At 41.3% G+C, this 13,209-nt stretch overlaps 1 protein-coding gene across 4 annotated transcripts in view; it reads right to left on the reverse strand.

The window, feature by feature from the left end:
* The window catches only part of MAP3K7 (mitogen-activated protein kinase kinase kinase 7), a 45,915-nt gene extending 34,150 nt beyond the window's left edge, over positions 1 to 11,765 (reverse strand). For 3 of the 4 annotated variants that reach the window (XM_030446995.1, XM_008495405.2, XM_008495404.2), the window contains exons 1-2: positions 11,510 to 11,765; positions 293 to 403 (exon numbers count right to left, since the gene is read on the reverse strand). In XM_030446995.1, the coding sequence (XP_030302855.1) occupies positions 293 to 403; positions 11,510 to 11,599 (201 nt within the window). In that variant the 5' untranslated portion in view covers positions 11,600 to 11,765. The remainder of the gene's footprint in view (positions 1 to 292; positions 404 to 11,509) is intronic. The other variant, XM_030446996.1, reaches the window with a different exon arrangement.
* Between the last annotated feature and the right edge of the window lie 1,444 nt (positions 11,766 to 13,209).

A 13,209-nucleotide genomic window follows, 5' to 3' on the forward strand; every position in this document is an offset into this window, starting at 1 on the left:
GTGGATATTTCACCTGCACCCTGACTCCACACTGGGACAGAATTCAGGAACTGGTGTTTCCCTGACCTGCCTGACATCCTCCTCCTCCCCCTACCTCATTCCAGCTTCTGTAGGAAGTGAACTAAAGAGAGGTGCCCTGTTCTGCATGACATGGGGTTCAGGCCTCTGCTGGGTACAACCAGGCTGCATTTACCTTGTAACACAGACATAGCTTTTAGCACATTAAAACCATCCCTGTATTAAACAAAACAAGCTGAATGAAAACCCACATTTTACAGCAAACTTACAGTACCTCCACAATGAAGGCTTTTCTTTCAGATTCACTTTCTATTTGTTTAATGGCTACATCTTTAGCTCGCCATTTTGCCTTGCAGACCACACCAAAGGCTCCTCTTCCAACAACCTGAAACCAGATAACATGAAACACCCAAGTTAAAACTTTTAATGGTTTCATTTACATTGCAGGACTTCACAAACAGTACCCAAATTTACCTTAGAAAACTCAAGACACACAGTACTGTGTTTTGCAGCAGCAATTTAATGATAAGCTGTGAATACATAACTGGAGATCAGCTAAATTTCCTCCAGAAATCATTTAAAGAAGAAATACAAAAACACACATAAAGAACATTTTATTACTAACACACAGTAACCACATTTCAGAAAAATATTATCTTAACTGAAACAAGATCTGTTTTGAAGAAAATTAGGGGAAAGATGGCAAATTTAGTTTTAGATATTTACCAGTTAAATTATCTGTTGTATCTTTTTAAGCTTAATAGTAAAAGGAATTCAAAATTCTGAAATTTAGATTGATATGCAAACAATTGCACAGGACTATGCTTAAGTCTGGACAAAGTGTTCAATGTGCTCAAAATTACCAATTTTCTCACAGATGCTTCAACAGTGTATGAATAGTACATTCCCTTGAGAGCCCTCCCAACAAGGACAGTGTTTGTAAAACGATGCTTTCTCTCTTTTTGTTGATGTCTGCTTTTAGTTTAATTGGGATTAGCATTGCCTAAAAATACACAAACCAAGAATCATAGCTTTCACTGTAACTTCAGGGAAGCAGTAGTGGCAGCTTCTGCATACTATATTATTCAAGAATCCTTTAATATGGAAAAGGTTGGAGAGGAAAGAAAAGTGAAGAAGAGAAGGAGGAGAGGTGAGGAGGAGGCAATGGAAGCCAAAGGCACAGAGAAGTAAAATGTAAAAATAAATGGACAAGGGGCTGGGTGGGCTGGTATTGGATTTTGTATTTGGCCCTAGCAGCCTTTCTTCACTTTTCTAACAGCATCCTGTGCTCTTCTTCCTAGCCCTTGATTTTAAATAGTGTCATATATGTATCTCAAGGATCAAAGCAGACATTTCTAATTAAATAAACACTTTCTGGGGAGGTGAATGAGAAAACAAGTGGAGTAGGGAGAGGGTGGAGTGGAAGAATTTGCAACTGTGATTACCATACCATTATGGTAAAAATCTATCTTACTGTCTTCCTTTAAACGGGTGATGCATACACAAGAATATTATATTGGATGGAAAAAAACACTTCCCAAAATTACAAAGCTATTCACTAGAAATTAGTGTTTTTTTACAACTTTATCCAGTAAAAAAAAGAAAAAAATTTGTGGTGTAGAGGGAAGGGGAATTTTCAAAATTAATATATAGGGATGCAACATAATTAAAGGACACATAAAATGTTCAAACATAATATTTCATCCACATTATAAACAGTACACTGATTCTCTTGGGTTTACAAGTGAATTCACTCCTTAACAAGAAGCTTTTTAAAAAGAGAAGTGTGATTTCTAGGACATCAAGTGAATAACCACACAGAGACAATTTTCCACGTTCCTCTTCTGGTTTTCTTAATGCACACAAAAAAGGATTTTTTTCTCTTTTACATTACAGCACGCAGTTAGCCCTCCCAGATCTCCTGGCTCAAGATACCCACAGAACAGCCACAGACCATGCCACATAAAAAGTGACCATTAATTGTAACCTCCTCCCCCAGCTACAATATAGGGTCTTGACTATTCTCATGATGTTAACACACACCAACTATTTTCTTGAAGTCCACAACTGAGACTGTAACCATCAGACCCTATGAATGATGGCCAAACAGCCTGTGAAAATAGCAGATATAAACTTCATTGGAAACAATGAGTCACTGGAAGACCTTAAAAGTCCCCAGAAGCCTCCCTTGGTATTTCCTCTTCTCTCTCGGATCACATTTTGAATAAAACTGCCTGATTTCTTGGGGTTGGCAGGCATGCCACCTTCTTCTAGTGGCACAAGAGAAGTTGTGCATTGCAACCCCTTTACCCACCTCCTGCAGCCCCAAGACCAGACCTACAGTTTAAGAAAGCTCTCATCAGGCTGTGTGTTTACCCTAGGTCTGCATTTCACAGAAATGCTGATTTACTGTACATATGGAAATCATCCACTGCAAAAGCACAAGTAACTCAGACAGCAGCCTGCTCACACCTGAGCACTACCAGGGACAGAAAGTTAATGAGAGAAGAATGTCACAGAGCAACCCAGGAAGGACAAACTGCACTGGCAGCAGCAATTCAGGGTCTGCTGTTCCCCTACAATAAGGGGGAACCCAAACCAGTGAAGTAACTGGGAAGAACTCTTCCCTCCACTTAGGGAAGAGGAGGTATGAACATAATGATTTCTCCTAGATGGATTCAATTGGCCTTATGGCACACAGCTGAGAGATTCTTTTAAAAGACTCCTATTTTTCAATCTACCTTTTCTCACACATTTTTTCATGTTTTTTGACTACTTCTGTTACATTTAATTCTGTGACATGGACAAAAAATTGCTGTTTGAACACAGTGCACATAGGTCAGTTAAAAAAATGGTCTCAGATCCAATAAAATTTATTGTAGTAACTTTTTTTTTTTCTTTTTAACTTAGCCTGAATCTTTTACAATGGTCTGTGATGGATTATGCCTACTTTTTTGGCTACTCATATCTGTCCTTGCTGAAAAGACTTTTATATGTCCATATGTACAAATGTATTATATGTACTACAGATATAAATTTAATATCACAATTCTGTAATATATACTACATATATTTTTATATATTAAATATATTTATTTTCACATGCATATAGAAATATAATTACATGCTTAACAGAAAAGAAAGCCTATGTATCTCTTTGCATTTGATTCCACATGGTCAATTTCAGCCCATGAGCCAATAAAACTGCATACTTTTCCCCTGAAGGTAAATCAATTACTCTTTGCAATCTTAATACCAAAAACTGGCTGATGTATTTCCAGTTCACATACTAGAGAAAACATTAGTTTTCAGCTTCACCATATTTTTAAATGCTATTTCTATTCATTGAAGAAACTAAGATAAATTAATGTACCACTCTATGTGGTATTTTACATTATGCCATGACTGCCACAATACTTGGGTTCTAGTTGAAAAGTGGAATAAATTCCATGAAAAAGATGCACTTTATGAAGTCCTGCTGATGACTGGAAAAAAAAAAATAATTAAAAACAATAAAACCAGTGTTAGGCAACAACAGGAAGGGCTTACCAGGCAATCTAAATCTTAATTATGTAATAGAAAGCTGTGAGAGACCATCAGACATATAAATTTCATCTGGTGAACAGAGTTTGATAAATGACTATGCAGTCAAGGTTTCATAACAATTTATCAGTGACTTGGTGCCTGCTTAGGCAGAGGGTTGAACTTGAGAAGAGGACACGAATGCACTGGATATTTACCTAGGATACGGGGAAAACAGAGAAGAGCTGATCCTCCACTAAAGCAGCTCAGTCCCTTGGACAGCAAGTGAAAGGAGTGACTGTGAGAAGAAATGAGGGCTCTGATACAAACTTGGAGTTTACCATATGTGAAAGCCCAGTATGCCTTGTCTACTTTATCTAGAAAAAGTATCCGATTCTTTCTAAAAACATCCTCTGTAATTGACAGAATAGAGCTTGTGGTGGATCCATTTAAATTTATTTTTCTTCCTCTACGTTTCCACTGAACTTTTAAAAGAGAGGAAGTCTGTTGAAGGAATAAGTCTTAGAATTTTTCAGAACAGTTTAAACATTATGTAGTTTCCTTCCACATGCTGGAACAAAGTAATTTAATAGCACAAAAGGGAGGCACGGGCTGAACTTTAGTTTCTTCATGCTCATTCCTCCTTGTCCCCTGCTGTTGGTGCCACACCATATGTTTGGGCTGGAGTGCATATTCTGAATTATATGAAGCACAGTTAATGGAATTATTGACACAACAAATCAATAAACAGAAGTTGATCTGTAGCACCATGTATGTTTGGAAAGTGATCTAAAAATAAACACATTATTTTGGTAAAGATTTTATCCCTCTAAATATCTTCTAGGAGAAACAAGGAAAATATAGGGCAGATGACACATTTAGAAATAGAATACCAGTGCTTCTACTTTTCCACAGAATAGTATTAAGCTTGTCAAGAACCATTCAGTTAATAGGTGACACAGACACATTTTAAACTGGCAGAAATGCTTAAAGAGCTTTAAAGCTTTAGACATAAATATAATTCTTTTCCTCTCCCTGTAAAATTCATACCAGTAAAAAGTTATTAAAAAAAAAGTTAATGTGCAACAAAATGTCATGGTGAGAGTGCCCTTTGCATGTTTCCCAGATAATGTATTTAGAGCCTTATTTAAAGAATATGAAGCATTCAAGATCCCTGGAACAAACATTACCACTGCCTCTGTGTACAAATAGTATCAAATGCTGTACATAAACAAAGATACATGATACTGACTTGTAAGTATGTAGACTATACTGACTGTTAAGTATGTAGACTAGAAATCATGCAGGAAATAGAGATTGCATATATGTCAAGCCCTCAAGGATGTATTTTGTCCTAAGAGATGTGACCAACAATTCCCCCTCTCCACAGTAAAGCAAGAAAAATGTGTCTCTGTTTATTCAGATGCACCCTATCCCCCTATCAAATGTCAAAACTTTGCAAGAATGAATTTCAACTTTGCATTAACTGCACCGGTTTTCTACCCCCTCAAAAAAATAAAGATAGAAAAATTTCACCTCTATCCATGAAGCTTCCATGTTAGTTAGCTCTGCATGCTGAATACCTAGTGCTTTTCTTTTTAAAAAAATCCCAACCTTGCTCAATATGTAAGACAGTAATAAAATATAGTAGCTCCCTGATTAGCAGTTGTAGTATTCTTTTCATAATTTGCAGGATCTCCATGATACGTTTGTTTAAATTTGGGAATGAGACAAGCAGTTGAAAAAAATGCAACATAAAACCAACGAAACACACGCTTCTGAACAGACAGCAGTCTTCAAATTATCTTTAATATCCATGCCCCTTTTCTTTAGTGTTCTCTTTGCCAATGAAAGGTTTATGGAAACTGAACTTGGGTTGCTCAAGCTTCAGACACAATGCAAAATAGAGGGGGGGGAAAAAAAAAAGGCAATGCTCTGTAAAAACAGAAACACATTTTTAAATTCAGTTGCTTTGACTCTACCCACCAGAGTTCCATCAGTACCCAGAGAGCACGGTAATTTTTCAAGTTTTTCACGCATCTGCCTATATTACATAAAGAAAACAAAGAGATTTAAAAAAAAAAAAAAAAGTAAAAAGCACCACAGGAAACCATGAACAACAGTTTAACAGTCTACAGCCCCTAAAAATATATGCATGTATTTTCTATCATTCAATCAACCAGCCCCAAATAACAACTTTGGTTCCTGTGTGTGTACTATGCTTTATTAAGCAGGTTGAAGCAAATCGGCCCCATGCCACAAATGACTGTGACCATTACTCTGGCAACCCTTTTAGGAGTTCAGATCTGCCAATTCTTACAGCTATGTTCTTTGACTGGTTAAGTTTATTTGCACCAGTGCTCAATCCAGTTCTAAATGTTGCTTTCTGAGATTCAGACAGCAATGGAAAACCCCAAGTGCTCCCTGAACTTAGAAAAAAAACCAAAGCACAAAACCAAACATAAACAATCCCACTAATTTTATGTGACCTAAGTAGCTTAGTTTATATTTAGTTTGCAACTTTCAACTTTAAAGTTATACAAAACCCCACAGCAGTTATTAAAAATCAACTTATATTCTTAATAATTAAACAAAACTTCTGCTTGCCCCAAACTAATACAGTTTGACCATACTTAGGGCATCATATGTTAGAGCTGCATCACACTGTACAGTTACTATTTAGTGACTTGGTCATCTGAATTTCAATTCAAGAAATTATTCTCTTTACAGCTTCTTCAGAATGTATTTATAAAGAATCACAGTACCATTGTGCATGTTCCTAAGATGATGGGTGTTTTCAGAAATTCTTCCTTTGCTCTAAACACCAACCAACTCTTTGCATTTTGACAGCTCAGGAATTCTAAGAAATATGTGCATCCCAAACTAAGCTAAGATTTTATCAGGTCATATTTTCATTCCAGCTTTTTACATACTGATAGCCTTTTACACAGCTGTCCCAAGAACTGAACTCATTTCAATTTCCAATAATTTAAAAAACAGTAACAAAACATGTCTGAAGTTCTAAAAATTCTCTTACAGCAGCAGACAGGAGATTCTAGTTTTAGACACAAACTGCTGGGTAATGAGGCACTCAAACATGAGTTGGGTTTGCGGGGCTGGCACAGTCTAAAATTACTGATCTTTGAAAAACAGTCATTCTGCAGTCAGTAAAATACTGATAAAAGTCCACTGGGTGGGATAAATAAGTGACATATGAAGCATTTTGTGTAGTTTTCAGTTGTGTGGGGTGCTTTTTTGGATTGTTTTTTTTTCTTCTTAGGGAAAGGTCTCCCCCCCAGTTTCTCACAGCAGTTACAGTATCACTCAGTTGTAACTTTAGCTGCTGCATTAGACATGGAACTTTAGTATTATCTCAGAAATATGCATCTTGATTTCATCACTGGAATACAAGAGCCTGTGGGGTTTCTTCCCCACACATTCTTAATGAGAGTAAAACAGAAGTTTATTTTACAGGATGCAAACTGATTAGCTGAATAAATACGAATCTGTAGAAGTGTAAAGTCTTACATTAATACTTGAGCTTATTAGCCATACTCTAACACTTACTGCACACTAAATTTCATCCACATGACATTAGTACTATGTAACTTCCACTAGGAATCACTCTCCATCTGACACTTCAGTTACTTACTTATGTAGATAAATGAAGAGAATCTTCCACCGGTATAACTAAATAAAATTTAAATAGTGATTTGGATTAAATCAGAAATATATTTAGAGTAACACCACAGAAAATTCTGAAGCACATATTAACCACGTACTCATTTTTTGCCTTCGCTTCTGGATGCCCAACTTTGCTCTTTAAAGGCTTAGTTTTTGAAAAAGGCCAAGAAATTGTAGATGTGACTGACTTCAAATGGACTCCTAACTCCCACCCTTGGCTCTTGAGAGCCAAGCTTTTTGTTCTCATGTCAGACATCCAAGAATATTTTGCAGATCTCAAATCACACCTGCAATTCTCATCCAAACTTCTTCCAATTTTGCGGATTGGTATTCTACAACTGGACACAATCCCTCAGGGATTAAAAGCAACTGAGACAGTAACAACTTCATGTTCAGCAGCAGCTTACACAAATCTGCTTCACCTTGTAATATAATGGACATTATAATTCACTGCATCTCATTAACTCTTTAAAAGTTAATTATTATAAAGATGAAGAAAAACTAGTTGTTACACTGTTTTTCTCTTTCCTCTGAACTGCTCTGCTCCGTAACTGCAAGGAATACATTTCTCAGTATACTTCTGAGGCTGTTAATGAAAGTATTCAACTGTTTCAAATATGTCAGAGGTAGATGAACATGCCATAATTTGCATGTCCTTAGCTGCTGGCATCTTAAGTAGGTTTTCTAAAATAAGTATTTAGAAATCTTACCCATTCTTCTTAAAAAAAGTATTACCCTAAAATCGCCTTAGAATTGACTACTTTTGCCTAAATAGATTTTAAAATAAATTTCAGTGTATATACCACACTATAATTGTAGAGTGTCAAAAAACAGTTTTCAAATAATTTACACTTTCAGACTGTTCAACACTAACTTGCAGTGATGCAAATAAGACAGTGACTGGGCAGGGCCACAGCATACATGACTAGACATGCATCTTTTGGCTGTGCAATCCAAGGCATACACACATCACACGAGGGAGAGGTCTGTGTTTTGGTCACGTATGAGACTGTTATCAAGTTACATGATGGAGGAAGGGCTGTAGGATTTTCAGGAAAGAGTGGTGGGGAGCAGACTGCTGAACAACTCAAAACCTAAGTCTATCAATTGCTTAGATGTGAAAGCTTCTCCGAGAAGAAGAGACAGCAGTACTTAGACTAGATTTAAATAAGAGATTTTAAAATAGGGCTGTTATGCTTTTCATTGTTGACTTGGTTTCATGTACAGTAAGTTTTCAGATAAATTCTGTAGTTTTATTTATTTAGTTTCTAGTGATTTGGCTATGTAATACCTGAAAACTTGAGAGGACATTCCCACAGTCAGAAGTTTGCATGGTAATGCAGGAAAACTTCTGTTGAATCAAAGTTCCAAGTTTTTTGTCCTTTCTACTTTTGAATATGGTCCCACTGTGTCACTTCAATTCTGATTTGATTTCAACTCTCATACTATTTCTCTATTTTTTACTTCAGTCTAAGCACTCCAAAAAATGAAAAGGCAGCCTGAAGTTTAAGGCATGTTTCACTAGTGGGAAGTAACACTGCAGTATGGTAAGTCATGTACATGGTAGCCAAAATAAAATATGGTATATTCTTGAAATATAGTAGAGTTCAGCCAAATGTAGATGAAAGCGCACTTATAGATCTCACATTTATTAGCAAGGACTCAGGGCCTGCAACTATTCCAGAACTTCAATATCTATTAATAAACCAGTGGCAGAGCGGGACTGCTATCTGCTGACAAGACAGCCTTGATAATACAACAGCAAAGCTATGATTATACAAGCATTCATTTGAGTTCCCAATGTAGATCTCTTGACACTCCATTTTGAAACATCTGAAGTTTGCCAAGCATATTAAAATACAAACATTCTGAGCCCTTACAGCCATTTAAAAGCCCACGAAAACTTCCAAAGCATGAAGTGAGCCCACAGAAAATCCTCTGTAACCATATATGTTTTGTTATGACTGTAAAGTTGACTATTTGCACTGAAAATGCATCATGAATACCAGGTCAGCCACAGTTGAGAGCAGCAAGGTCTAAGCATGGTCTCTAATCCACCTGCTCTGCTGTAAAGCAAATCTTATGTCTTCCTCTGGACTGCTTCAGCACTTTGGTATCCACACTGCCTATAAGAATTTTTGGTAAGACAGGTACACTGAGCACAATGCAAAATGCTACACCAGTTCTTCCACAAACACTTGATCAGAACTCCCCTGGCTTGCATCAAATGAATTTTGTAATCTCCAACAGAGATACTACTTTGAGGATAACAGAACTATCACACTAAATAAAGCACAATTTACTACTTAGGCATTGTCTCTGTGTACATTTTCATGCATATAGTTCTGCCTCAGCAGGTGTGAGGCAGGTATGCAGGACACAGACAAGCTCTGAACACTAAACCTTAGAATGATAAATTCTAGTTACACCAATTACACATGATGCAGCTCTGCATTTCCTAGATGTAAAATGGCAGTATAATCCTTGTTAACAGCCTTCCCAAGGGTATCATAAGGATTAAAGATTTGTATAGCATTCATTCAGAGTGCTATGTGTAACATATTAGATACGCTCCTCACTTCTGTGAGACACCACGGGACACCTTTTTATGATGGATAAATAACTATCAAGTTGTTGTTTTTTTTTCTCCTTTGGGTGAGAAAAGCCATTTCTCCCAAAGCATGTGATTTGATCCCTTCCCATTAGCAAGTGTTGCAAAAAGGTCAGTGTCTTATCAACTACAAAAATACTTCAAATCCTTAACATAAAACTTTCTCACTTGGGAACAGTTAAATACATAAAGGGAAGAAAAACAATTGGACTCCAGAGCCAAAAATCTTTACAACTGCCATATACACAGAAAGGAGAAAAGGCGACCTTTTGGAAAGCACTCTCGTCTGAGAATTTCCCATGTCTCCAATGGTAAAATCCAAAGTCACCACAACACTACATGAATTCAGCAGAAAGTGCCCTGGTCCTATATGGAAACACTGCAGATTTTGCGTGTTCTGTGAATTCTCCCAGGCCACACAAGCCCAGCATAATAATTATGAACAAATCAGTATCCAGCAAGCCAGTCTAAAAACATGAGACACCGGCTGTTATATCTGCAAAAGCTACTTCATGAAACTAAATTCACTGCTACATGAACTTCTTAAGAAAAATGGCCTAACTATTACAGAAAGAGAAAGATGTTTATCTACAAATAAAAGTACAAAGATTGTTTCAGCAGTTTTGGGTGGCTGTTATGTCCAAGCTGGCCTCATCAATTTCAGTATGGGTCTGCACGAAGCAACTTCATTCCTGTAGAGACATTAGCAGGGGAGGAAGAAAAATATCCAACTGCAGCAATATTTTTGTACAACGTTGAGAGTTAAAAAACACTGTGGTGTAAACATACTACTGATCCCTTTAGTAAAGCATGTAAGCTATCTGGCCTAGATCACAGCCATCCTACTTTCACAGGAAATCCAGACAGATGAAGGTACACATGACATTTTGTACTTTTTCCATCCTATTCCAGCCGCAAAAAATTTAAGGCAGTAATTTTACTGTGAAACTTTCCACGCAAGAAGAAATACTTCCTGGGTAACACGCATAGGTCACAAACAAAATGTTACAGATTCGTGAATGCACCACCAGCAGCCTATGCTAAGAAAAACTACTTTAAAAACCCTGTATCCTTACAGCTAAGAGAACTGTAAATTAAATAACATTGCTATGTTGATTACAAATACAGTGATAGGTGGTAGGATAAAGCTGGGCCATACAGCGATCCACAACAAACACCAAGCTTGAGTTTCTTCTTGAGACAGCGTTTGATGAAAATTTGCCACCCATACCAAAGCAGCTGGGAAAGTCGGTGGCGAAACTTTAAAGTCCTAAATTAATCTATACCACTTAAATAAAACCCCACAGTAAAGCACCTAGCACCAGCGCTGGTGTAAGCAAGCTGGCACCTCCGTTCCCAGCCATACCGCCTTTGGCCTACGGTGCCAACCTCTGCAGCATCCAGAGGAGAAAGAACTCACTCTGGGGGGGGGAAGGGGACGACGACCATGGGGGAGGGTCCCGGCAGCCCCGCGTACGCAGGAAGCCTCCGCGGCCTTCTCCTTCTCCGCCAGCGGGGGGACAGCGCCAGGGAGGGCAACGCGGGGGCCCTCCGAGGCAGAGGCAGTGCAGGGGCCAGGCTGCCCCCCCTGGCCCGCCAGCAGGCCGCGCCCGGGGAACAGGGTGTGTGTGTGGGTTGGTGGGGGTGGGGGGGAGGCCGCCCGGCCTCACTCACCTCTTCCACCTCGATCTCTTTGTAGTCGATTTCTTCGAAGTTGAGGACCGGGGGGGTTTCAATCATTTCAGCGGAGCCGGCAGCGGACATCCCTCCTCTTTCAGCTTGGGGAGGAGAGGCCAGGGCACGCCAGGGGCGGAGGGCTCGGCGCCAGGCAGCCGAGGGCCTGGGCTACGCGGAGCGCAGCGGCGGCTCCTGCCCCCCGTGCGAGCTCAAGTTCGGGAGGGCCGGGCCGAGGCGCCGCCTGGGCCGCCGCACGGGGCGAGGCCGCATCCGCGGCGGCCGCGGGCCTCAGAGGCGACGGGCGGAGACCCCGCCAGCTGCGGCGGCGGCTCCGCTCCGCATCCCGCGTCCTCCCGCACCACCGCGGAGCGCCGCGCCGGCTGTCCTAGGCCGCGGCCTCTGCGGAGCCTGGCAGCCGCCTCGGCCGCACCTCCCCGGAGGAGAGAGCCGCCTCCGGGGCCGAAGCTGACCGCCTCCACCAGCCCCGGCGGCAACAGCAATAACGGGACGAGGGGGCCGCAGAGGGGAAGGAGGGAGCCGCTCAGAGCCGCGCCGCGGCCACTGACATCAGAGCCGCTTCCTGCTGCCCCGGCCGGGGAGGCGGGGGAGGGAGCGCTGAGAAGGGGCGGGAAGGGAAAGCGCTCCGGCAGCGGCTGCTACTCAAGCGGCGACGGCGGGGCCCGGCCTGGAGGGGGAGACCCCGCCCTCGGCCCGCCTCGGTGACCGCCTCCGCCGGGAGGAGCAGCGGCGGCGGCTCCGGCCGCGGTTCCGGTTTCGCCTTCTGCGGGTCTGGTCGGAGGCTACTGGGGAAGCGTTGGCAGGCGAGCGTCGCTGGCCGCCCCCGAGGCGGGAAGGAGGTTGCTGTGGCGGCAAAGGCCGGCGGGCTTCCCCGGGCTGCTGGCAGCTGCCATCTGCTGCTTGCTCTCTCCCCAGAGCCTCACGGTGCCTCCGCTCTGCCGCTGGCTGGGGGGCGGAGGGCGCTGGATGGGGGCGAGGCAGCATCCCGACGCGCCTTAGCTTCGTGTGAGTGCGGGGCAATACGCCTCGAGTGCTCAATACACCTTTCCCTAATATATAAGTATACATATGGGGACACGCAGCGTGTGTTTTCTCTCAAGGCAAGAGTGGTGGCCTGTGCTCTTCACGGTTCTCTCTCAGGGGCATGTGTGTTAGGGGAGCAGCGGGGCGGGGGGGGAGGAGCTCAAAAAATGTAAACACAGAGCAGTAAGTAGGACTCGGGAACAAAAATGTGCTTTAACTGCTTCTCTCTGCTCCCCAGCTAATGGGGATCTTGGCCCACTCGTCCAAAGGCTTGTGCCTTCTTCAACTTCTGTCTGGAACCATCCATCAGTGTTTTGGTGGTAAATCTCCCAGGCTGAGGCTTCAGGGCGAGACCCGTGGTGTGAAATCAGTGTTGGGACAAGTGTATGCAGCTGCTGGGTTTCACTGGGACAGCTGTGATTCGTTTTGATATGTTCCTTCAGAGCTAAATACAAAAACTAGTATGTAAATCTAGTAAGATCTAGTAAGCTTTCTGAAATCTTCCTCTGCTAAAGTGCTATGAATGTACCTCACAATGAAGTCTCATCAACCCGAGATAGTGCTATTTACAGGGCTAGCCTGGCCTTAGCTGTTTACTGAGAAAGAGAAGATCAGGCATGAATATGAGCAGTGACCTCATGATGGCTCAGCTGGGG

The sequence above is a fragment of the Calypte anna genome, chromosome 3 (assembly GCF_003957555.1).
Source record: "Calypte anna isolate BGI_N300 chromosome 3, bCalAnn1_v1.p, whole genome shotgun sequence".
NCBI classification, from domain to species: domain Eukaryota; kingdom Metazoa; phylum Chordata; class Aves; order Apodiformes; family Trochilidae; genus Calypte; species Calypte anna.